Raw genomic sequence first — 27,037 nt, 5'->3', positions numbered from 1 at the left:
CTAAGGAAATGTTTTAAATGGCTCCTCCAGGTCACCCTACAGGTACGACCCTCCCAGGCCTAACTTACCACCACCCAACTTACCAACACCCAACTTACCAACACCCAACTACCACCACCAATTTACCAACTTACCACCAGCCAACTTACCACCACCTAAATTACCACCACCAACTTACCACCACCCAAGTTACCACCACCAACTTACCAACACCCAACTTACCAACACCAACTTACCACCACCCAACTTACCAACACCAACTTACCAACACCCAACTTACCAACACCAACTTACCACCACCAACTTACCAACACCCAAGTTACCAACACCCAACTTACCACCACCCAAGTTACCACCACCCAACTACCACCAACAATTTACCAACTTACCACCAGCCAACTTACCACCACCTAAATTACCACCACCAACTTACCACCACCTAACAAAAATAGTTTCGATCTCATGGAGCCAATGAAAGGGTTTCAGGGACTCTAATCATTCATTCAGCACACTTTGAGAACTGCTGTAATAGGCAAGCTAAAGCTAAATAAATCGATAGTAAATCAAAAACTAAATAAATGAAAAGCACGGCATGATCTGAAGGTAAACATCAGTGAGCCTCTGCAGGCAGGAGGCGCCAGCACTCCCAGCGGTGGGCGGTGTCTCCCCTGTCATCTTGGCGAGTGATGGACTCTCACTTACGTGTCAATTGGATTTTGAAAACTAACACAAAAGGCAATTTTTAAAAATTTAAACACCCTAGGTCACTGCAGCATTCCTCCAAAATGTAATTTACTGCTTCACATATTCAAGGGATTAGAACAACCCTTCAAAGGATAAACACAACTGTGTACACTGAGCTTGAAATAGAATCCCATTTTTAATGTAGACGGAAGGTAAGCGATAGCTCTTTGTCAGCCAATTCCTGCAATAAAGGATAAATTATAACCTTTCCCGTGAAGCCAGGAGGGCTGAGTGTGTGTGCACGTGTGAGTGTGTATGTGTGTGCATGTATGCACATGTGAGTGTGTGCATGCACGTGTATGGTGCACGTGTATGCACGTGTGTGCGTGCGGGTGTGTACATGTGAGTGCACACATGTGTGCACTGTGTGTGCATGTGCATGTGTGCACATGTGAGTGTGTGCACATGGGGGGTGTGCATGTGAGTGAGTGTGCATGAAGTAGACTGCTGTGAAATCTTGAATGATCAAGCCCCAGATGTGACAGGAACTGAACTTCCTCCTCCCATCCGAGCGGAATGCACCCCTGGATACGCTTTCTTGCAGACTGTAAGCCTAACTCCCGCGGCGGCTCCACCAGTCCAAGGGCTGCTGCCCGCCGCTCCAGGTCACCTCGGAGGAGACGGCACGTACGCGACGCAGGCACACTTCAAGCCCAAAGTGGCTTTCCTGTGCGCAGGCCCCAAGTTCAGAACCAGCCCCCGGATCTGACATCCTCCCTTCCTCCCAGTCGCACCTCGAGCAGCACTCCTGGTAGAAACCGAATCCTAGACGGACGGGACTGAAGGTCAGGCTCCCAGCAGTGAAGGCGGGAGCGAGAGGAGGCCCGTCCTCTGCCAAGATGACAGCTCGCTCCTCACGGGAGGCGGGCGGCAGGTGTGGCCGGAACCCGGACCCGCTCAGTCACGCCCTTCGTGGTGGAAATACATCGGACCAGGTTCATTATCACGGTCGTTATCTCGGCAGTTTTCAGACCCGGCGGTCAATGCGAACAGCGTCACGTGTGCAAGACACAAGGAAAAAGAGCAAATCTGTGCCCATCGGGACTGTGACATCTCTGTGACTGTGACATCTCTGTGACTGGGCATTTAAAGCAGCTGTATTTTTTTGTTTGTTTGTTTTTTGGGGTTTTTTAAAATATAAATTTTATTGATTTTTTACAGAGAGGAAAGGAAAGGGATAGAGAGTTAGAAACATCGATGAGAGAGGAACATCGACCAGCTGCCTCCTGCACACCCCCTACTAGGGATGTGCTTGCAACCAAGGTACATGCCCTTGACCGGAATGGAACCCGAGACCCTTCAGTCCACAGGCCGACGCTCTATCCACTGAGCCAAACCGGTCAGGGCAAGCAGCTGGTTTTTTTAACTGATAATTAAAGGTGCATAATTCTACTAGTCATTTTAGTCTCATTTTTCAAAGAAAAAAAATCTTTTAAATCTATTTCATATATTTTTCTACTCGTTCGCAAAGCATCAACCCAGAAAGAAAGTTATTATGTAAATCCTGGAGAGTGCTTTTCTTATAGTATCACAAAACCACCAAAAGGCTCATAGCGTGAGCCTTTCTCCTGTAAGACTGCATCTCACCAAACACCGAGAGTGAGCTTTGTGTGCGAAGGTCCACGTCACGACGGGAAACGCCTCCGGTCTCATGACATGAGCAACAAAGGGCCGGCACCAGGGAGACAGGAGCGGCCTCTTAACTCCAGGCTTCAAAACGGCCTATTCTGCCTCAAAAACAGAAGAATACATTCAACCAAAGTTGGTAACGGCCGCCCAGGGCCCTGGCCACTTCCTGCGGGAATGACCCAAGGCCAAGTGGGCAGAAGAGGAGAAAGTGGAACCTGAACTTGGTCTTTGACGCCTCCCCTTCTGCCCGGTCTGCACGGGGCCACACCAAGGCCAGGTCCCTAGGGGAGATGGCGGGCAGCCCTGCCCGCTGCTAGCACCGTGCGTGCCAGGGACACTGGGAGATATTGTTAAAGGTGGAATCGTGCCCGGCCGGTGTGGCTCAGGGGTTGAGCATTAACCTATGAACCAGGAGGTCAGGGTTCGATTCCCAGTCGGGGCCCATGCTCAGGTTGCGGGCTCGATCCCCAGTAGGGGACGTGGAGGAGGCAGCTGATCCATGATTCTCTCGCATCATTGATGTTTCTCCCTCTCTCTCTCCCTCTCCCTTCCTCTCTGAAATCAATAGATATTTTTTTAAGGTGGAATCAAGACCTAGGCTGGGTAACACATCCTCTACTTCAGCCACTGGTACAAGACTTACTATTATTTCTGGATTACTGCTCAGATAAAAGTCCATCTAAGTCATAGTCACGAAACAACCCACAGTGAGCTGTATTTTTCCTGATACCTGGATGGAACACATCCCTGGCTCCTACCCTATTTCCCCCAGCATGGTGTCTGTGCGTCTGTCCTGGCACCGACCCCAGTCTGTCCTGCATGGGGCTAAGCCTCACTCATCTGGACTTCCCACCCCTGACACCTGGCATATGGTGGGTGTCTGAAAACACTGACTGAATGAGCTTCTTCGACTGAACTCCTTCTCCTCCCAGGTCAGAGGGACGAATGAGTGGGGACATCTCATAGGTCAAGCTGATGAAGTCACCCATCACTCAGCTCATCAATGGGCAGCTCAAGAAGGAGGCTGTTCAAAGGCAGACACGGTGCTCACGCAGGTCTCACAGCCAGGTCAGCGGGTCCCTGTGACCCTGCGGTGTTTGGGGACACCGAGAGCGGGGGGCGGGGGGGGGGACGGGCAAGGGTCTTCCGCTTTGGGTGGTCGAAGGTGAGTGCTCCGTAGCTGCAACCCGCTGGGCAGCAGGAGCCCTGAGCCCACCGCCAGCAGCGTGGGCCACAGCTCTGCCCACCACCAAGGGCACGGGGGTCACTGCCACCTTCCTGCACACACCCCCGGGTGCCCTCCGCACCCCACGCCCACACAGCAGCGCAGGAAAGGAGAGAGCAGTCGACCGCGCTTCCTTGGCTCCGACACCGACACTCTGACAACAGGCAAAGTCCCCCTCAGGCCTAACACCCGTCTCTGTGTCGCCAGGGGCAGGACAGCGCCTGGCTCAGACATTAGCTGCGCGGATGAATGCATGGAGGGCCTTCTCCAGGGCGGTCACAGCACAGTCACTGCTTCCCACGTCTAGGCACTGACCAGACAGCGACAGGAGAACACGCCCAAAGGCCTGGGTCCTGAAGAACTAGCTGCACAAGCCTCTCTTACCCACCTAGCCTCACCCTCACCCCCCTCACCCATCTCGCCCACACCCACCTCGCCCTCGCCCACCTCACCCACCTCGCCCACCTCACCCACACCCACCTCACCCTCACCCATACCCACCTCACCCTCACCCACCTCACCCTCACCCACCTCCTGTACAGAGTGCAGCCTCGCCTCCATCCCTCTGACCCTCAGCACGTCTGCCTCTGGACCCGAGGGGCCTGCAGACAGCCGCGCCCGGTTGTTCAATCCCGAGCCTCCTGGGAGCCTGGCTGTTCCCTCAGGGAGTGGAGGGCGTGGGCCCCAGCCTGAGGCCGCCGTGCCTCCCTGGGCACCTGCCGCCCCTCGAAGTCGCCGTCCAGAGAAAGTGCCATCAGTCCTGGGAGGGCAAGCAACCCGCTGTCTGCACCAGACACGCCAACCCCCACCTCGCTGGCTGGCGCCGTGCCCTGGGCTGAGGCCGCCGGGCGGGGCCTGCAGGAGCTGCGTCCGTACACTCATCACAGCCGACCCGACCGCTGCTCACGGAGCTGCCTCCGCCTCCTGGGTCCCGTCCCCCCGGGCCCAGGGTCTGCGTGCTGCCCGGGGTGTGGCCCTCGCCTGCAAACGCGCTCCAAATGCAGGAAGGGCAGACGGCCACGCTCTACACCCTGAAGTAGCCCAGGTGCCCATTCTGTAGACTTTCTTAGTCATGATGTCATTTTGCAAGTGGGTGTGTGTGTGTGTGTGTGTGTGTGTGAAACTTCACTTAAAGCCAGTGCTTAGAACTCAAAAAATATTTCAGAATGAATGGGCTTAATCCTCCCAGTACTCTTACTATCTACTTGGGACACTGATACTAGAGCAGAGGATACTGAAGTTTTGTGTGGTCAAATGTGACCACCCAAGCCCAGCCGGTGTGGCTCAGTGGTGGAGCATCGACCTGTGAACTGGGAAGTCAGGGTTTGATTCCCGGTTGGGGCACATGCCTGGGTTAGGGGCTCGATTCCCAGTGGGGGGCGTGCAGGAGGCAGCCGGTCCATGATTCTCTCTCATCATGGATGTTCCTGTCTCTCTCTCCCTCTCCCTTCCTCTCTGAAATCAATAAGAACATACGTTTTTAAATGTGACCGCGGGAGCCAGATTTCTCACGCAGAGCGGACGTTCCCTCCACTGCACCAACCCCAGTGCCACCTCCACCGCAGATCTGCTCAGGCGGCCGCGGCCTCGCTGCAGGGTCTGGGCGGGCGCGGAATTTAAACGCACATCCCTGCGGTACAGGAAGACCCCGCAGGTGGTGCGCACAACAGTGTGTGCAGATGCCGTGTTATAATGTATATCTGGACGTTATAAGTATTAGCCAGCGCTCCCCCAGTAAATGTCAACTTAGACCCCGCTGGTGCCAGGAGAGGCCCTGGGCCCGTGAGCGAGGGCTTGTCTCACCAGACGGCGGCATTGCCAACAGCGTTTTGGGGGGGTTGGGCCCCTCTTTGTCTCGAGCTTTGTCCCACGGCCTCTCCCACTGGCTCTTACATTGGAAAGACGCCTCTGACTCCTCGGGGTCTTGAGCCATGTGAACCTGGGTTGACTAAGGCAAGATGGCGCCCCAAGTTCCTGAACTGAGGGTCACAGTGTCAGACACGTGCCAAGCGTTCGCCATTCATTGTCTCCTGTCATCTCCATGGCAGCTGGAACTTTCCAGGAGAAAACGCAGGCTCATCACATTAGGGCGCCGGCTGCAGGCCACGGGGAGCAGGGGGCTGGGCTTTCATTCCTGGTGCGTGAGCAGCGCGTGCGGCCTGACCCCACATCGAGTCCTCCTCGTTGGAGACGTGGGTGGCACCACCGATGACTATCAGCCTCAGACTTTGTAAAATAACTCTGCTTACTTGGTCATTTAAAGAAGCAGTAGCTATGTCACCCCTGAGCCAGCCCCCAGCAGACAGTGGGGACTCCTTGGCTCTGCCCCCCAACTCTACAGAGAACGCAAAAGTTTTGCCTGAGGAAACCGAGACCGGGGAGGATGGCTCACGCGAGAGAGGGTGCGGGAAGCTGCGGAAGACAAGAGGTGCCTGTGGAAGACAGTCTGCATCTAGAGCAGGGTGGGGGCGTCCGGCCCGCGGGCTGGGTGAGGCCCGCACAACCATTGGGTCTGGCCCTGCCAAGGCTTCAGGGGTGAGTGAATTTAATGTTTGACCAAATAAGCAGGCTAATTTTCAAGCTGATAGTTTTGTATGGCCCGCAAATGATGTGATCAATATCCAGTGGCCCTGGGCAGGAAAAAGGCTCCCCACCCTGATCTAGAGACTCTCCTCTGACCAGCCCTCTGCAGCTGTGATCCCTGACCCTGGTGGCTCACACCAAGGCCTGGGTCCCAGCCCCTGACATTCTCATAGAGTAGGTCTGGGTGTGGCTTAGGCACTGCGTTTTCTTTTTATTTTATTTTTTTATTTTTTATTGATTTCAGAGAGGAAGGGAGAGGGAGAGAGAGATAGAAACATCAATGATGAGAAAGAATCATCAACTGGCTGCCTCCTACACACCCCACACTGGGGATTGAGCCCACACCCCAGGCATGTGTCCCTGACCAGAATCGAACTCAGGACTCTCAGTCCACAGGCTGACGCTCCATCCACTGAGCAACACCAGCCAGGGCCACTGGTATTTCCTTAACGTTCCCAGGTAACTGGTGTGCACCCGAGGGTGAGGATTCCTGCTGCCTGGCAAGGGAAAGCCCATGACCCCGCTCCAAAACCCCCAGTGACCGCCTCCTGCCAACCAACTTCAAAAGTGATCCCAGTCACACATTTTGCTCCACAATTTCCTAGCGCTTTCCATGCACAGGATCCTCGCGATGGTGAAGTGATCGGGGCGGTTCTGGGAAAGACCATGCGCCAGGTCCGAAGAGCCTGCAGGGAGGATGAGCTTCCTTCCCCACAAGTTCAAGTCCCTCTGCGCCGCCGCCCCCCCCAACCCCCCTGCCCGCCAGCATGGAGTGCTCTCTGTGGTTCCCACAGCATGGGCCGTACATGGCGCTAATTGCTACTACAGTGGAGAGGGCTGCGGCCTGCGTGTTATGATGCTGTGACGACAGGGAAGTCTGAGACCACGGAAAGCCAGCGTGCAGGGGGCGTCACCCCTCATTCTGTGGAGGCGCCCAAATGAAATGATCTGACTTGCTAATGTGCTGTCTGACCCACAGGGCCCTGCCGCTGGTGGGCGGGACGCACAGCCCGGTCCTGGCCACACCGCAGGTTCTGCAGCACCTCCTCGGGCCGCACCCCTCATCCAGCATCTCCTGCCCAGCTGTTCAGCTACCAACGCCTGCCAGGCGCCTGGGTCCCTATGGCGGCTGAGGCAGATTACCACAGCTCTGCAGCTTCAAAGCACGCAAATGCAGTCTCTACGCGTAGAGTTCTACAGGTCGCAAGTCCGAAATGGGTCAGAGGGCTGTTCTGGGGCCTCAAGAGAGACGCCGACTCCTTGACTTTTCCAGCTTCCAGAGCAGGGATGGGGAACGTTCAGGCCAAGGGCCACATAAGGCCAGCAAACTCATGTGGCCTGGCCCTGCCAAGGCTTCAGGGGTGAGTGGATTTAACCTTTGACCAAATACAGCAGGCTCATTTCTAAGCTGATGATGTTGTATGGCCCTCGAATGATGTGATCAATATCCACATGGCCCTGAGCAGGAAAAAGGTTCCCCACCCCTGGTGGACAGGCCGCCTTCACCCCTTGGCTGCTGGCCCCACCCTCCAGCTTCAGAGCCAGCAGCGTGGCCTCTTGCCCTTTCCTGCTCTCTGCTGTCATGCTCACACTGCCTCTCTGACCTCCCCGCCTCCCTCTTATAAGGGCCTTCGTGGTTGTAGCAGACCCACCCGGATAACCCAGAATGGTCTCCCCATCTCAGTCCTCAACTTAATCACACCTGCCAAACACCCCCTTGACAATGCACAGGGGGTCAGGGCGGGAATGTCTGGGGGGCCTCGTTCAGCCTCCCAAGCCAGGGCAACGGCCAGAGAAACACTGTTTCTGACATTTCCTGATGACGGTTGTGGGTTCCCTTCCGACCGTGGCCCTGCCTCGGGGATGTGACAACCCCTTTGGAATTCCACCCGGAGCAGCACTTCCTTGAGAAGTCCTGTCTGCGACCGAATACACAACTGATTCCTTTTCTTGAGCCCATGGTTTGTCATGAAGCATAAGGATAAATAACTCCCTTGACCTTCTATAAACAGGACAAAACAAAACCCGTGATGCTAAAAAAAGGCCTTCTGATGTCACATCTGCAGCCTGGGACATCTCCTGCCCTGGCTGGGCAGAAGCAGCGCCGAGGGGGCAGCAGACGGACACACCGGGGCCGGAAGCGGAAGGGCGCTTGTGTATTTCAGAGGACAGACGGCCGAGCAAAGGACGTGAATGGCAATTCTCTGCTCCTGGCCCACGGCAAGCACCTGGCCTTGCTCCTCCTCCACATGTGGCTCAGCCAGTGCACAGGGGCACCATGGGCCTTGGACATCGCTGCTTCTGGGCTCCGTGAGTCCATCACAAACAAGGGCCCCGAGTCCGGAGCACGAGCTGCCTCCCTGAGGCTCGCCTGTCTTTCCAGCACTAGGAGGTCCTCCAGAAAAAGGGCCAGCACGTGCCCAGCCGGCGTGGCTCCGTGGTTGAACGTTGACCTATGAACCAGGAGGTCACAGTTCAATTCCCAATCAGGGCATATGTCCAGGTTGCGAGCTCGATCCCCATTGTGGGGCGTGGAGGAGGCAGCCGATCAGTGATTCTCTCTCATCATTGATGTTCCCCTCTCTCTCCCTCTCCCTTCCTCTCTGAAATCAATAAAAATATTTTTTTAATAAAGGGGCAGCACCCTGTCCCCCCCCGCCCCAGGCCTCCGACTGCTGCAGAGCAAGGCCTGGTCCTGCGGAGACCCCACGGCTTAGCGAACCGGGGTGGCTTCTGGCTGGTGCTGCTGCCGCGTCCCTCGTGCTCACCCGTCTTGAAGAGTAACCTCCCTCATGGCCGTGCTTTCTAGACACGATGCATTTCTAAAGATGTAGCAGGACACTCCCTCCCTGACTTCAGCCGGAGTTCAGTCTAGCATTTCCTGGGCGCTGGGTTCCCACGGTGCGTGGTGAGAAAGCAGGGTCATTCTCACCAAAGCCGCATCCCTCGCTCGAGGAATGCAGGCTGAATGATCCATCTGGATTTGTGACTCACGCACTAATCTAACATCTTCTTGAATTTTCTTGATAAGGTCAATTTATCAAAACCCTAAGAAACAAAGTACTTCTACCTTTCAAATCTCCCTGGATTGAGTGTGGCAAAAAAATTCTAGTCATTGCAACCAAGGACTTAATGAGTATTTTCAAGGATATTCTGGGTTAAAGATTTTTGGATTTCCACCAAAAATCTTAGGATTCGAAAAGATTTTTTTGGCCTGCAATTTTTCCCCAAAATCTAGGGCCCATCATAAGAAACACCTTTCGTGTTTTCCTGAGACTGAAGTTTTCTCTAACGAGCACCCAGTTTTACACATTTAGCTGCTGGGAGGGACATGAGAATAAAATGGACCCACGTCCTCAGTGAGCCTGTGATCCAGCAGAAGAGACCACACCAAGATTCAGGAAGCTGGACAAAAGAAACTTCCTCTCTCTCAGCCTCGGGGTTTTCCTCTAGCGAACGCGGGGGTTGAAATAGGCAATCCACATCGGTATCCCTGCCTTATCCTTTATAAAAGTTTCATTTTTTTTCGTAATTGCCCTCCACAATAGTCGTACAAGGTAGGGATTTCAAAGGAAGAAAACAGACTAAGATGTTAAGCTACTAAACTGAGGTTCAACAACTGGCGGGGCCACGGACTTGAACGAGGCATCCACTCCTCCATCCTACAGGAGTGGATGCTGTCATTCTGTGATTCTGGAACCTTCTATGATGCTGATGTTATGTGTACAGTCTTTTCTGCAGTTTATTTACTGTAATGAATGGAAAGCAGGCAAAAGCAGCTGCCCTTCAAAACCAGTTAATGTATGGCTGACTACAAGGAACTCATCAGTCAAAACTCATGAGGTCCATGAAGGTTCTAGACGAGTGATGGCAAACCTTTTGAGCTCGGCGTGTCAGCATTTTGAAAAACTCTAACTTAACTCTGGTGCCGTGTCACATATAGAAATTTTTTGAAATTTGCCACCATAGTAAAACAAAGACTTATATTTTTTATATTTATTTAATATATTTAAATGCCATTTAACAAAAAAAATCTACCAAAAAAATGAGTTCGCGTGTCACCTCTGACACGCGTGTCATAGGTTCGCCATCACTGTTCAAGAGCAAGCATGTCAAACTCGCGGCCCGTGGGCCACGTGCCTCGTTTATTTGGCCCGTGTTAGCCTTTGAGTTTGGCATGCTTGTTCTAGAGCCTTTTCTGCCTTCACGTTTGCACACAGACTGTGGCAGATGTCTGCAAGCTCACAGAAGGAAGTCTTTCTTCGGAAGCTGATCACAGATGGTTGCCCGGTGCTGTGGGTAACGGGGCTTGATGGATCTGAGAGCCTCCTATCACCCACACACAGGTTCCCCTGCTCACTACAAACCTGTCCTGATTTTTGCCATCCTCCTTAAAATGTCAAAGGGCAGTGTCCTTTCTTCCTGCTTCTCAGGCCCGGGCTGTGAGTGAGGAGCAGCACCCCAGCAGTGACAGAGCCTGGGTGCCTCTCTGCCCGGGACCGGCCCTGGCACCGCCCCAGCGGGCCAGCTGCTCTGTGTGGAAGGAGGCAGAGTGAGCAGGAAAAGTGAGGTCACCCTCAGAGCAGTCAACCATCTCTGCCAGGCGGGCCAGACGGTGAACTGCAGAGAATTTACAGCAGGGAGATGTCCCCAGCAGGAGACACGCAGTCTGGCCTGGACCGGAGCCCGCGCCGCAGGGCACCGGGAGGACGGCCGTGCCAAGGGGACGCTGACTCCCAGCCAGGCACCGAGTCGCTTTATCCCAGAGAGAGTTCCTCCCCTCGCTTCAGCTATTGCTCGAGGGAAATGCATGAATCGGGCTGCTCTGGGGTTGGCCAGAAGCCATCAGATCCGCCCAGGACAATCGCAGGTTGTGGCTGGCGGGAATGCTTTTTGCAGCTGGCTTTAGGCCACAGCGGCCCACCCTTGCCCCACGGGCTGAACTGGGAGCCCTTCTGTGTGTCCCCCACGCGGCCTGGGCATCTCCCCGCCTTTGCACTGACCTCCCTGGCTTATCACAGGAGGCTCAGCTGCCTCTTCCCCTAAGGACCACAGACAGGAACCTGAGTTTCCAGCCCAACACCTAGCACAGCGCCTGGCACTCAGTTAGAGCTCAGTAAACATCTGTTACCGCTCAGGAAATTCCTTCTCATCGGAGCTGGAGAAGAGGAGGGACAGAGAGCATCATTGCCCAAATTACAGAAATGTGCCACCACCCCGATCTTCCCTTTAGGCAGCATCTCCAGCTATTCCTCCGCCTCACACCAGCCTTCCAACACCTGGAATGTTGTACATGAAAGCGCCGTTTCCGGGTCCTCTGTCTGTGCTCATCTGCGCTGGGCAGCAGCCGAACCTTCTACTCAGCACCTGGCTCATGTTACCCGTGCTTCGGGCCGGGAGGGTGAAGTGGGAGTCATCCCTGGAACGGGATCATGTGACAAGCACAACCCGAGATGCGTTGGAAATCCGACGTGGCTAGAAGGATGTGCACCAGACCGTTTTACGTAGAGTAGCAAGACCCTGCACTCTACGAATTGATGCCTGGTCACATAAATTAGGCCACAGTCACAGAATGGATAGTATTCATATAATGGAATATTGTGCTACCATTAGATCATATTTTAGCAAAATAGACAACGCCATGGGAAAATGCACCCAGTATATCCAGCAAAAAGCAGATCACAGAATGGGACGTGGTCACCATTTTACCAATTGTGGGTATACAGAGGACTTAAAGAAATAGACCCAAATGTTACACCATCTATTTCTGGGGGATGTTGATTTTTTAAAGTCTTATTTGAACTTTTTCATATATTTTTTTTATTTTGTTTTACCACAGACATGGGTTACTTTTTGTCATTTTCAAAACCGCCTGTTTTAAAATTGCAAACGGAGGAGGCACACTATTTGCCAACGGGAAGAAGCTCTTCTGCTCCTGCCCTCGATGGTCAAGTTCAAGCTCTGGACCGCGAAGCCACGCAGGGTGCCACTGGCTCCTCGTTATACTTATCCCCACAGTCCAGGAAGTTCTGCCCGAAAGTGAACTGGCAGCCTGGCCCCTGCAGGTCAAAATAGAAGCCCTTTTATTTGGGGTGCATGTGTGCAAAGGAGCCACCCCGGAAACGCTGTGGGCAGCAGGTAGCTCTGGGGGCGCCGGGAGCAGCCAAGTAGGGGAACCCCTTTCTCTCGGCAGGAGAGAGCTGGTCTTGCTTCTGTCACTAACTGTGGCCACAGGCCATTCAACTTCAAATTCAAACGAAAAGCTGACATCTACCCTGCCCCCCTCGTAGGCCTGTTCTAGGGTTCAACACAATCCTGGGTGCGCTGTATGTTGTAAGCTACGAAGCACCCAGTGAATCAATGTCCGCCCGCCCAAGAACGTGTACTTCATAAGATAATGATCCATGCTCCCAATTTTTATTTTTATTGCAAGAAATCATGAGAAGCCATCTATATTCCCTCTCGCACTCTAGAAAAGTTACCAGGAAGCTTATCGGCGACGGTGAACTCATGTATGTTTCCCTGTACCTGTGCCCGTGAACAAAAACGATGCTCTGTGTCCACTCAACTTGCTGCTTGCTTCTCTTGGGCACATGGACGGACTGACTCTCCCAGGCTCCCCGGAGGGAAGGTGGGGCCAGGAGCCTGGACTCTTGCCACTGGAATGTGGATGGAAGTTAACGACACCCTTCCAGGCTGGGCCCCCAGCCTCCCTGTGAGATCCTCCACACTCCCTCTTCCCTGCTTGCTGCTTCATATACCGGGTGCATTTTCCCATGCCATTATCTATTTTGCTGAAATATGAAGTCTAATGGTAGCGTAATATTCCATTATATAAGTACTACCCATTATAGGAATGGGTCCTAATTTATGTGACCAGGCATCGATTCGCAAAGTTTAGAGTTTCGCTACTCTACATAAAATGGTCTGGTGCACATCCTTCTACCCAGGTCCTGGCTGGTTGTGCAAGATCTGGCAGAAGGCTCTGAGGCCCCGAGGCCCCTGCAACATGTTGGCATGTTAGGTAGGGGAGCCCGAGTCCCTACATCTCAGTGGAAGGCCACCCTCCGCCCAAACATCAATACAACAGAGATATGAGAAATACATACCCCGAGCTCATTTGTTACACCACTTATCTTCCCTGACTGATACACTGCATGACCCTGGGCACCTCTCCCTCCACAGTCAGTCAACGCTTTCACAGGGGACAAAGGGAACACACACAGCAAACCCAACCCTCGTCCAACAGAGAACTCAGCCAAGAAAAATTAAGAGAATTTGTTTCGGTTCCTTGGCAGATTTAAGACCTGCTCTCTTATTCCTATAGGAAAACTTGGGAGTCTGTGCTAATTTCAACAACTGAGAAAAGATAATGACCAAAGTGGAAACCCGTGTGGTAACCTCCCGGCAAACAGCAAAGGGTTATGGTCCCTCGAGGTGGGAGAGGTTGGGAAGGGAGTCTACACCTCCTGCAGACACTGTGGACAATGGAAGCAGAGTGTTATCGTGGGTCAGTGGCTTCTCACGTGTTTTATCCGTGGTTAGCAATGTCCACGGGGGCCACGTGAAGCATCAGGCTCTGAGCTTGGGAGTTTCCAGAGCACAAGAGCGTCACCTGCCCACTTCTCTGCTCTGACTCCAACCAGCCCTGCTCTGCCTTGCTCAGCGGCTACTCACCTGGTAGGGGTACAGGGTGACCCCATTGGTTCTTGACAGGGACCAGGTGCCATCCAGGTACTGGTGAGCCTGGATGGCCACGGAGTTGAGGATGTTCCCGTTGCTGGGGCTGGTGGCCATCTGGAGGCTGACCTTGGCCTGATGGGTGGGGGACACACTCTTCTTCTCGGCCCCATTGCTGACGCCGAGGCTGTTGGGTTTGCCGTTGTGCTTGTTGGTGACGAAGGCCGCGTAGTTGGAGGAGGCGTAGGAGGCGGGCACAAAGGCCCAGTCCCGGGGCTGCGGCAGCCCGCCCACGTGCCGGGACCCCCCCAGTGCGGGGATGCTGGGCAGGGGTGGGGGCGAGCCGGGGGAGCCGTCGTAGTGCTCGCTGCCCGCTGCCTGCTCCAAGGTCACCACCATCTGGATGGCCTCCTGCTTCAGCTGGTTCAGGTGCGTCGCACAAATGTCACAGCGGTTGTCCCTGTCATTCCAGGCCTTGCGGGTGGTGTTGGGGACCTGAAGCTTGTCGTGGATGACAGCTGAGAAGGCCGGGTCCTGTGGAACACACAAGCAGAACAAAGGGGAGCCTGGTGAGCACGCTTCAGATGCCGGTTTACATACACTAAGTCCCAGAGTTACATACACTAAGTCCTAGAGCAGTGGTTCTCAACCTTCCTGATGCTGTGACCCTTTAATACAGTTCCTCATGTTGTGGTGACCCCCAACCATAAAATTATTTTCGTTGCTACTTCATAACTGTAATGTCGCTACTGTTATGAATCATCATGTAAATATCTGATATGCAGGATGTATTTTCATTGTTACAAATTGAACATAATTGAAGCATAGTGATTGATCACAAAAACAATATGTAATTATAGATGTGTTTTCCAATGGTCTTAGGTGACCCCTGTGAAAGGGTCGTTCGACCCCCAAAGGGTCGCGACCCACAGGTTGAGAACCACTAGAGTTACTCAAAGTGCTGGATTGACATCCCACAGAAATGAGCACAGGAATGAGGCAGAAGAGCCCCTAGGTGACATGCACATTTCACAAACACAAGGCTTTTATAGCAGAGATTTAAGAAATTGTTAAAAATGAAAGATTTCTCAGCACCCTCCTTGCCAGGCCAGCCAATACATTGCAGGTTCTTCTCCTTGTGTCTGAAGGATTATGACCGCACCTGGGTCGCCCACCGTGTCGCTAGTAGGCAAACATGTTTGTCCAGGCGCGGCGGGCTGAGCACAGTCCTTCTGGACAAGGGCCCTGTGAACCGGCCCCTGGGAACCATGGGAAGCTGGTAACGAAGGGAGGTGCTGCCTGTGACCCCGAGCAGAGATTCTGTTCCAGCAAAACCTCGGCCTCGTGAGCACCATGTGCCACGTGCCACGGGAGAAAACCAGACTCAACCATCCTGGCCCGAGACCCAGCCAGCTGCAGAGGCCAGCCAACCTCGCAGACTCACTCTGCCGACCTCTGAGGGGCACGCTGGCCGTGCCTGATTCCGAATCCCGATATCCTGATCAATCAGAAGAAAACCATCCCCTTGACAGACAGCCCAAGTTACTGTCCCCACGAAGTTCATCTAAAACTGCTGTTAAAAACCTGTTAGCGCGGAAGCCCTGACCCAAGAGAGATCAGGAAATGACTGAGGACGCTTTCTTTCATTTCCTTTGCTTTACTTTTTCCAGGAAGGCAGGACTGCACAGAGAACTAAGCAGCAGGTGTGTTAACTGGGTATCAAAACACGTGGGGTCCAGCTCCAGTTCTGCCACGCATTAGCTGTGTGACCCTGGACAACTGCCTTAGCCTCCCGGAACCTGTCATCGGTCACACACGCCTTTGTCGTCAGGCCCTTCCGGCTCCATTTGTAGGGAAACGGGGACAGAAGAACAGAGCCCGTGCTTGTGGACAGGGCGACCGGCCATATCTGGGGCCTGGTTGAACTTCTGAGATTCAACAATTGTTGCAAATAACTGATGTGGCTTCTCTCGAGGCCTATCTTCCTCAAGGACCCAGGAGAAAACCTGCCTTCCTGAAACCTGCTGTCAGCTTTTATGGGGGGTGGTGGGGGAGCCCCCTCAGGGCCGAGTGGGACTGGATGAGCTGAGGGTGAGGGCAGGGGTGTGGGTCACCAGGGCGGCAGGAAGCTCAGCGGCGGGAGGGCCGTTCTTCATTACGATCCATCTTGATTACAGTCCCCAGCATCTTGTTTTCCTTCTTTCACTACCCTGAACAGCCCCTCAGCGTGCACTGATTAATTGATTAATAAATCAAGAGGCCTCTTTACCCAGCAGCAGCAAGGAGTGGCTCCGGAGGTAGAAACTCGAGACGGTCATATGAAACAATGGGGAGCAAGAGGAGGTCAAGGTCGATCAGGTCCGGCTGACAAAGTGACGCAGACCAAGGAGACCTGCCCGCGGGGTCCGTCTCAATGCCTGTGCTCTGTCCACAGTCTCAAAGGGCAACTCGGAGCACGTGGGACCCACAGGGGACCTTCTGGGCCATCCCAGAGCAGACTGACCCCTCCGCTTCCAGATGAGCTCACTGAGCCCCAAAGGGTTCAGAGCTTGGACAACGCCCAGACCTCTTGGCCACGCGTCCACAACATTTCACTGCAAGAGCCCAAGAGCGGAATTCATCAACGAACTCACATTTTTTACACCAACATCTGAGGTTTTCTCCCCATTCATCTGGGATATAGCCTCTTGCTTTTCTTCGCATAACATTACATAATGAGAATCTTCCCATATCCGCAAATGTCATTTGAAAATGTGGTTTTTTAATGACAACATGGTGTTTATCCTTCAGGTGTTTCATAATTCATCTATTCACTTCCATCTTCCACCATCGTGGTGGGAGAAATTGGAGACGGCGGTGGGAGAAATCAGAGACCACCATTCAAAACCAATCCGCAACCCACGGCTTCTGCTATCAGGCACCCACGGACTGGGTTCGAGAAGCCTCTGGTTGCTCACTTAGAGTGCTTGTGACCCCAGTCAGGGGCAGAAGCGTCACAGGAAGGAGGCAGACACACGACCAGGGCCATCCGCACGTGGCAGCTGGTTTTAGGTCCTTGTGGAGGCTGCACCGACTCGGGCATCTGCAGCTGGATGGCACATCTGCTCTACAGAACCGCCCTGAGCCTGTTCTCTCTTCTCCTTGGTTTCGACTACTCTCCCTGGAGGCGGTGCCTTCTTTGCTCCACGTCCTGCCCTTTGCTGCGCAACTCCTAACAGCTATCAAGTAACACACGTCGGCCACCTAACGAGCCAGGCCCTGCAGCATGCGTGGGAACGGTTTCTGTCCTGATTCACAGTCAAGGGCACTTCTTGGTGCCTGGACTACCTACTGCCATGTCCCTGTGCTGCCACCTCTAACTCTAGTCCAGACCAATCAACACACACACACACACACACACACACACACACACACACACGCGCGCGTGCAGCTCGGTGCCTCCCCTCCTGGCTCCCAAGGCATCAACAACGCAGCTGACCACCAGTCTGAGCAACGCGGCCACAGCCAGCCACGAGCCCGCTGTCGCCTTGTCCAGGGCAAAGCTGAGATGGGCCCTTTAATGAGCAACTGCCCCCTGATGTCCGTGAGGAGTTCCTAACGTGACGCAGCCTGATCTGGAGCCTGTGGGAGTTCTTATCACCAAAGGGCTCCGTAAGGCAAGAGATCCATCCTGGGGGAACTAAAACCCCTTTCAAGTGCTTGTCCACACGTTATAAATATTCAGTGCAACTCAAACCTTCAAAGAGGAACGGCCCACAGGCACAGCCTTCTGCGCGTGCTGGAAGAGAGGAGAGCGCTGCGAGGCAGAGCCTCTGGTGATAGCAGGAAGGAAAGAGAAAGGAGCCTTCAGAACCGTGGGTGACTCACGCATGCTAAGCTTCCCTGACGCAGACGCCAGCAGGACGCCGGGGCCCCAGTGGCCCCCGCAGACAAAGAGAAGAGCAGCACTGACCAGCTGACACCCAGGCACCTGGGCTGCAGGAGGAATGAATCAGGCACCAGAATCGCATGCTCCCCAGCTCGAGGCCTTCAGAGACATTCATGTTGTCTGTGCTGATTCATCCTGTGACGTCAGGAAGGGCGCAACTAGGAACAGCGGGAAGCCAGGCACAAGCTGAACCTCTCACTTTTTAGAAGGTTTTTTAAATTGATTTTAAGAGAGAAAGGGAGAGAGATGAAGAGGGAGAGAGATACATCGATGTGAGAGCAAAACATCAGTCGGCTGCCTCCTACACACCCTCTACTGGGGACTCAACCTGCAACCTGGGCGTGTGCCCTGACCGGGAACTGAAACCGTCCCCTTTCGGTGCACGGGACAACACCCAACCAACTGAGCCACACCAGCCAGGGAGACCCTTGGCTTTTAAAGTCCCGCTTCTCATTTCTGCACGTATGACAATGGGCCATTGGGGCACCTGGGCAACGTGGTCATCCTAAACGTTCAAGGTTAAGGTTCTGTGCACAACACACTCTCATCTTTTAAAAATAATACAAAAGTATGTTTATCCCCCATCTGCCAGGAAGAGGAATTCAAGAAAACACGTCACCGATTAGAAAACTGGAGAAGTTCCCCAGAAGGAAGGTGGGATGAATGAAGTTAACGCTCAGGCACCTCAGTCTCCCCGAGCAGTGACCGCCACAGAGAGCAAAGCATATGCCCCTGACGGTTTCTGGTCCCTTGCTTCCTTTAGGGGCACTTCAGGGAAGGGGTGCTGCCAGGCTCTGAAGGCCTCTTGTTGTCTAATGGCCGTCATCGGTTAACTCATGTCCTGGGAAGACTCGATCTAAGAGATGCTGTGAAATCTCTCTCTCCTCTCGCAGGCATCCAAGGCCAGGCCCGTGACTGGGAGTTCTCCATCTCCATCCCTGCCCGACCTTCTCCTCAATTCTGACCTTATACCCAGACCCCCGGGAAAACATCACCAGGTGAATACCCTTCTACTTGACAAGTCAGAATTAACTGTATTTGCCCCTAAACCTGTCTTTATTCCAACAGTGAGGAGTGAAGTGAATATTGTTGTTATACACTCCGGCATCCAGGCTGGAAGTCTGAAACCTCCCACGTCCATCCCTTTTCTCTTCCATCCGTCGCCAAACGTGGAGATGGTACTTCCCAAGTTCAGAGCTGCCCCTGTAATCACGCCCCCGGCCATGCTGGTGCTTTCAGCACTTCTCACATCTCCACCACCTCCCACCATCACACTAGCCTTGGCTTCGCCACCCGCCTCCAAACAATCCTATAAGATAAAAGGCTAATATGCAAATTGACCAAACAGCAGAATAACCAGTCGCTATGATGCACACTGACCACCAGGGGGCAAGCGCTCAATGCAGGAACTGCCCACCAATGGTCAGTGTGCTCCCACAGGGGGAGTGTCCCTCAGCCAGAAGCTGGGCTCACGGCTGGCAAGCGCAGCGGTGATGGCAGGAGCCTCTGCCACCCCCAAGGCAGCTGGACATCCCCCAAGGGCTCCCAGACTGCGAGCGGGCACAGGCCTGGCTGAGGGACTCCCCGCCCCCCCTCCCCCCGCCCCACCAATGCACGAATTTTGTGCACCAGGCCTCTAGTTATCTTAATAACATAGAAACACATGAAAGTGAAAGTTTGCAAAACAATGGATGGCAAACCCCAAGTGAATCTGAACCAAGAATACAAACACTCATTCATAACCATTCAAATATTTGGATTCGGCTTTTTACGAAGATGGCTCCAACAGCTAAGAGGGAGGCCCCTGCCCCTCCCAAAGCAGGAGCCAAAACAAGGGCTTTGAAGGCAAACCAAGTGCAGAAAGGCGTCCACAGCCACAAAGAAAAAACCCACACATCACCCACCTTCGATGGCCAAAGACACTGAGGCTCTGAAGGCCGCCTGAATGCCCCCATCAAATCCCCCCAACCACCGCAGCAGCCACGGAGAAGCTCAAAGACAGCAATATGCTGTGTTCACTGGATGTCAAAGCCAACGGGCACCAGGTCGGACAGGCTGTGGAGAAGCTCTATGACATTGACGCGGCCAACGTCAGCACCCTGGTCAGGCCTGATGGCGAGAAGAAGGCCTGTGTTCGACGGGCTCCTGACGATGCTGCTTCGGATGTTGCCAACACAATTGGATCATCTAACCTGAGTCCAGCTGCCTAATGCTAAACAGAAAAAATTTACAATGAAAAAATTTTTTTGGATTCAGCTGTGTCTCAAAAAGTGGTATTTTTTCCACGTCGGTAGAAATGGAAAGAAGAGTCAGATATCTGGCCGAATCTTCGTTCAGCATTGGCAGAAAGGAGCATCTGAACATCTGAAACCGAAGGATGGGCCCAAAATGCCAACCAGCGGACGTAACTTCTTCCTCAGGAAGATTTGGGTCCTCGATGGTCACCAGCCCCCTGACCTTCACCTCTCACGTCCACATGTGCCAGACGGGTGTGGAAGGCCAAAGGGACAGACAGGACCAGGACAAGCTGGAGTCTTGTCTTTCTCACGTGAGATGCTGCTCACCCAGTGGTCACGTTGAATCTACCAGAATGTGTGAGAATTAGTTCGCTCAGGTGTGACCTGACAGCCGAAATGGAGGGGCGGCAGCAACTCACCATGCCCTGACCTCACAGACCTGCCTCGTTAACACGGCACTTCCCTGGAAACTTCCTCTGAACCCCAGGGTCCGCATGATCACTAGTCTGCTCCGTGGGCCCAAAGCACTCACTCAGCAACACGGATCACACACGCCCAGGATCCGAGCGGGTGAAAAGGATGGATGTAAAGGCGCGCTGGGTAATGAGGTCAGAGAGACCAAAACCCGTCGCAGGAAGAGATGTTAAATGTCAGACCAGAGCTGTTCTACACAAGAAGCCAAATTAACCCGGAATGTAGTGACGGTGCCCGGCCTACACAATTCTGCTCGGATTCAAGCAGAAACGGAGCCTGTTCAAGACGCCAGGGAGGTTGGGGTTTGAGTGACGGGAGACCATGGGAGCCAGAGGCGGGTGGGATGCCAGGAACGGCCGGACTGCCGCTGCCACGCGTGGAAAGTGTCGCAGATGATAAGACCTATCTGCTTCAAAGGAAAAGGGTTGGGGTTTTTTTTTATTAGAACTTAAGATGATTAAGAACAGTTCATGAATCACTCGAAAGAACAAGCGAGGGGTTTCTTATCACGACCACAGAAAAAGTATTTTTATGTCTAAGTCTCATCTTTTCCAACTGCATAACATGGACGGTCTCTTGATTCTTCTGAAGACTGCTGGTTAAGGATACGGGCGGTTCGAGTCCCTCCTGGGTCATGTAGAAGCTGTGTGACCAGGAGCTATATTTTAAAAACCTATCCCAGCTTCAGTCTCCTTAGGTGTAAAATTAGAAACTGACAACAGCCCCTATATCAGGGGTCCTCAAACTTTTTAAACAGGGGGCCAGTTCACTGTCCCTCAGACCGTTGTAGGGCCGGACTATAGTTTAAAGAAAACTATGAACAAATTCCTATGCACACTGCACATATCTTATTTTGAAGTAAAAAAACAAAACAGGAACAAATACAATATTTGTATTTGCATGTGGCCCGCGGGCCGTAGTTTGAGGACCCCTGCCCTATATTGTGTTAAGCAAGGATTAAATGTGTTAAAACATGTGACATGTTTAGCATCATCCTTGTTCTAATAAATGCGACATAAATGGTAAGCAATCAATATCAACTAGAGGCCCGATGCATGAAATTTTTGCAAGGGGCTCGTCCCTCGCAATCCTGCCTGCCTCGGCCGGCCCTCACACCCCTGGCTTCGTCCGGAAAGTCATCCAGAAGGACATCCGGAAGGTCGTTCAGCTGTCCAGTCTAATTAGCATATTATGCTTTTCTTATTATAGATGTTACACTTCTCAGTATGTGATACAGCACCTTGTATATAGACCTATAGCGCCACCGATGATGATGATGACGATGACAGCGATGAGGATTTTAGTCACCATATTGATATGAGGCTATTAAGCAGCCTATTATCTGGGAGGACTTAACAAACACTTTTGGAATTAAGAGTGACTTAGAACTGATCTTTGGTTGACCACCTCCTGCATTAGGGTAAGTCAGGGTCTTCTTAAATGAAACCCAAAGAAGAATGGGTCCCGGCATTCCTGAGCTGGGACGGATGGCTCCTCGCCTTCCTCTCTGGGTTGAGGGTAGTTCGTTTCCATGGATCTGAGTTTCCATGCGATGCTTCACAACTGGAAAGTATTCTTAGTTTCTCCGTGTGGAGAGCATAATGCTCCAAAGGGCCTCTGCAGGATTTTCAGTGAGAATCTCAGAGCCATCACTGCCAGCATCTCCTGGCAGCTGCCAGCCCCTCCCAGGAGAGGAGAAAGAGAAAGATGACTTCACATTAGCCTACCTACCTTCCAACATGAAGATCTTGCTCCCCGTCTACCCCTTAGCCGTGGGAAGCTGGGATCCAATCCCAATGGAGGGAGAGCTAAGGATGGGAGAGTGTGTGTAACACCCACTTAAAATGCTTCCCTGAACTCTGAAGCTCATGTTCAACATGACTCCAAAGTTCAACATGGACTTTACAAATATGAAACACTAATTGTGATCCTAGTATGGCACACTGAAATTTCACTTTAAATTATTAAAGGCTATCTGGATTAGATGTATTTTTTATGGGTAGGCGCCAATGTACCATCAGATGGCAAATGGATTTATTTTCAATCTGCAAGTAGCTGTATTAGTACAAGGCTATTAAGGAGCCTGTTAATTATCCAATTATGAAATTGCCTAATGTTTCTTTCTCCGTTAATTGATTTTGTATGCATGAAATACTGCAGAAATGTATTTGGCTATGTTTTCCTGGACTTGCTATCAAAAAATAATAATAATAAAGCACCTAAAATTTGACATTGTTGCTATTGCTTCTAAAAGATGAAATTTTAGCAGATAAGCTCTGTCCTGACATATCCCACCACAAGCAAACACTCCTGCTGGCTCCGCTGGGCCTGCCCTGCACCCCTGGTTTTGGGCCCCATGTAAGGTACTTCACACTGTCTCATCATCGCCTCTCAGGGTCCTCACGTGACCCTCCCATACAGTCAGGGTGGCATCCCCTCTGTCCACGGGAGTCCTGTAGTCCCTGTGCTGGGTCTTTGCTTACATTCCTACCCTGATAGTTACCATCCCACCTTAGAAACAAAAAGACAACATGTGGGGTGACGGGCATGTTCACTACTGTGACCCTGGTTTCATGGGTGTGTACCTATGACCAGACGTAGCAAATCATACACTGGAGACTTGTACAGCTCACTGAATATCAATTCTATAACCATTCAGCTAAAAAACAAAATACTTGTCCCCCCTCGTAAGTCTGACTCCCCCAGATTTCCATGGCTCCTCTCTGGTCTGAGTTACTCACACCACTTGGCAAACTCTCCCTGGCGAGTTAGAGCGGTGCCTGCTGTATCTCCACCATCGAGGCAAATTCCTTGGGGGCAGAAACCGTGCCGTAATGTTCACAGTAAGGACAACCCCGACTCGTGCCCCCTGGAGGCTGCTTGGGACAGCAGGCCCGGTGAAAGAAGGCACAATGGCCTCATGACACATCAGAGACGGTGCCCCACACCTGTGGGCAGAGGGAGTCCCAGCAACACCCGACAGACTAGCTCTGAGACCCAGATGTGACCTGTCTGGAGGCGCAGACCTAACCATCCATCGGGGACATGTTTGTTTATTTGGGGTGGGAGGGAGCCATCCTGGGACGGTCCGCAGGTTTCCGGCCCTTCTCTCTCCCATAAAGATCTTTAGTGGAAAAGTCTCCACTGATGTGGAAGATCTGTCTCTATCAGCCACTGGCCAGAGGGAGACTTTCTGCTGTACCCAGGGTGCCCCAGGCCAACGTGCACAGCTCTGGACGTGAGCAAAGCTTCGTGGGAACAGCTCTGCCCGTGCAGGAGGCAGGGCTGGGGCAGAGGGACACAAGGCCTCCATCCGGGACTTGGCCACACCTCCTGGCAGCTTTGGTTCATGGTCACACCCCACAACGCCAGAGAACCAGACAGACATCCTCCACGCAGGCTCCCCCCACGAACCCCGGCCAGGGTGACTGCCAGGCAGCGAGATTTCCACACACGACCACACACGTGCCCACGGTGTGGCGTCTTCCCCCCACAGAGGGCCCTCCCGGGACGGAGAGCTGCAGAACAGCTTGAGGATCTGAGCAAAAGCTGCAGCCGTCTGCTTTGAATGATTTCTTCTAGATGCTCCTATAGAGGCTTACCCACAAGCCTACGTTAGAGAGAGAGAGAGAGAGGGGGGGGCGGGGCAAGGGACCAGGACTGTCCTCGCTGCTGCCTCCAGCCATCCTAGCACATGGGAGCCTAGAATTGGACAGAACAGTTGTATTTATCTGCTAAAGCCAGGGGTGGGGAACCTTTTTCCTGCCAAGGGCCATGTGCATATTTATAACATCATTCAGGGGCCATACAAAATTATCAACCTAAAAAATTGGCCTGCTATATTTGCTGGAAGATTAAATCCACTCACCCCTCATGCCTTGGCAGGGCCAGACCAAGTGGTTTCACGGGCCTTATACGGCCCGCAGGCCAGACGTTCCCCACCCTGTCACAGGACTTGCAGGCAGTCTGTGGCCCAGGACACTAGCAGGCTTCTGAGAAGGGCAAGGGACTCAGGGTGGATGTGATGCTACACCAAGGACACAATTAGGCAGTCCTTTGAGAACAAGCTTTTGCAAAAAAAAAAAATCGGTGGGGATTTGCACCTGAAACATTTCGAAAACTGTATTTTCAAAGTCTCTGTCTTAGAACATTAGAAAAAAAAATTACGTGGCTAGCCTCTTGACCATGTGGTTGGTCCTAGGAAGAAAGTGTTGGGAGTATTTTTTTGCTGAAACTGGTAGAAAGCGCTCAAGAAATCTCCTTCAGGAAAAAGGCTATTCTGATGCGGCAAGATCTGCCTATGTATCAGCCACGGGCCAGATGGATGGCTCTCTGCTGTACCCAAGATGCCCCACCCGGGCAGGCTGGGCTGGCACCTGGCACAGACTGGGAGGGATCCCCCCACCCGGACAGGGCCAGGCCAACGTCTTCATCCCCTCAAGGAACTGTGAAGGGCAATTACTTATGCAAAAAAACACCCCCAACACCTTTATCCCAGGAGGAGCTACATGGTCAAGAGGCTAGCCACGTAATTTTATAAAATGTTCTAAGACAGAGACTTTGAAAATAGGATCTTCTGGACATTTCAGGTGCAATTCCCCACCGTTTTGGGTGGTTTTTTTTTTTTTTTGCAAAAGCTTGTTCTCAAAGGACTGCCTAACTGTGTGCTTTAAGCCTCAAATACGGATACGTTCCGTATTAACTCCACCAGAGAGAGCCCAGCTGTGGCCGCTGGTTTGATTAATGCCAGATCTTTCCCCATTATTACTTACAAGCAGAGTTTCAGTTGCTTTTATTGCAAAAAGTATAACGTGATTTATTGTAAGCCAAGCCTGGCCACTTTTCTGAGAACTTAATTCATTAAGCCAATATTATCGAGGCATTATTAAAAACATTTAAACCCCAGACAACTAATAGCAGGGTGGGTTTGGGGGTGGATATCTAGTAAATAATTCAACACTAATGAGTACTGTGTTTTTCAAGGGTTTTGGGAAGTAGTAAAATGGGATTATTGAAGCTTCCCTTCTAAAAAGTACTGTGGTCCTTTAGCAAAACCACTGAGCTGCTAATGCTGTTACTTAAACTATTTCTGGCCATTAGCATCCACTGTGAGCTCGCTGTAACCCTTTGCGGCCTGTCCTCGCCGTTTCAGGTGCATCTGTGAGTGTCTTAAAACTGAAGGGAGGAGGAACCACACACATCTATGACTTTATCCACTTCGTAAATATGAATCCATTTACTTTTTAAAATTAAAGGCATGGAGTTCTACAGGGCATCTGCCTAGCATTTCCTGCGGTGACTTCATGCATCCACTCAGCACACCTACTCTGCGCCCCACCTTGGCCACGGGGCAGAGAACAAAGCCAGGTCTCTGCAGCCTGGAGCTCCTTCTGGAGGAAAACGAGGAAAAGCAAGTCCACGGAAAGGCGTGCGGCAGGCGGGTCAAAGGGGATTTTGTAGTTGGAGCAGGGCCGGCCTTTCTACACCCTCAGAGACGGCCTCCCCCAGGGCCACTTCAACACAGACCTGCAGGCAAGAGCCCCAGCAGGTATCGGGGGCAGCACGTCAGGCAGGGGAGAGTCACACACGCGCACACACACACACACACACACACACACACACAGATACACACACCACATACACACAAACAGGTACACAGACACACACACACCACATACACACACCACACACACACAGACACCAAACACACACACACACAGACACATACACACAGAGATACACACCCCACATACACACAAACAGATACACAGACACACACACTACATACACACACACACCACACACAGAGAGACACCAAACACACACACACAGACACCAAACACACACACACAGACACACACACACAGAGATACACACACCACACACACACCCCACATACACACAGATACACAGACATACACACCATATACACACACCACACACACACACACACCAAACACACACACACAGAGACACACTACACACACAGACACCACACACACACACACCAAACACACACACACAGACACACTACACACACACACACACAGACACACCACACACACACACACACACACACACACACCACACACAGACATACTACACACACCCCCCAGGTGGGGGCACAGTTAGCATACCTAGGACCAGCAGGGAGGCCAGCGAGGCCGGAGTGTGGAGGGCAGGGGTGGGGGGTGGGTATCGAGTCCGGAGTTCAGGTTCAAGGCCCAGGCTAGAGTCCACTCCAGGCCAAGGGTATTGCAAGTCTGGGGCAGGAGGGATGACATAGGGATGGAGTGAGTGTAGACAGAGGAGAGGTATGAAGACTGAGCTCTCTGGGTCTCTTTAGAGGAAATGAGGAACCACCAAGAAAAAACAACAACCTGAGAGATAACAGCTGATGAGTAGAGGAGAAAACAAGGAAGAAAGGAGAGAGGGAGGGAGGGAGAGGGAAGGAGGGATGAGGGAAGGAAGGAGAGAGACAGAGTAGGGGAGGGAGAGGAAGAAAGGAGAGGGGGGAGGATCCATGCACAGTATTCT

At 52.6% G+C, this 27,037-nt stretch overlaps 1 protein-coding gene across 1 annotated transcript in view; it reads right to left on the bottom strand.

Annotated features, from left to right (window-relative positions):
* The window catches only part of KIF26B (kinesin family member 26B), a gene marked incomplete at its 5' end in the record, with an annotated part of 356,664 nt that overhangs the window by 206,902 nt on the left and 122,725 nt on the right, over positions 1 to 27,037 (bottom strand). Inside the window, one exon of the mRNA XM_081114435.1 lies at positions 13,859 to 14,395. Within this exon, the coding sequence (XP_080970561.1) occupies positions 13,859 to 14,395 (537 nt within the window). The remainder of the gene's footprint in view (positions 1 to 13,858; positions 14,396 to 27,037) is intronic.

The sequence above is a fragment of the Myotis nattereri genome (assembly GCF_964212035.1).
Source record: "Myotis nattereri genome assembly, chromosome: 20".
Taxonomy (NCBI): Eukaryota; Metazoa; Chordata; class Mammalia; order Chiroptera; family Vespertilionidae; genus Myotis; species Myotis nattereri.
Note: the sequence above shows the minus strand (reverse complement) of the source record. Positions and strands in the feature narration are given on the sequence as shown.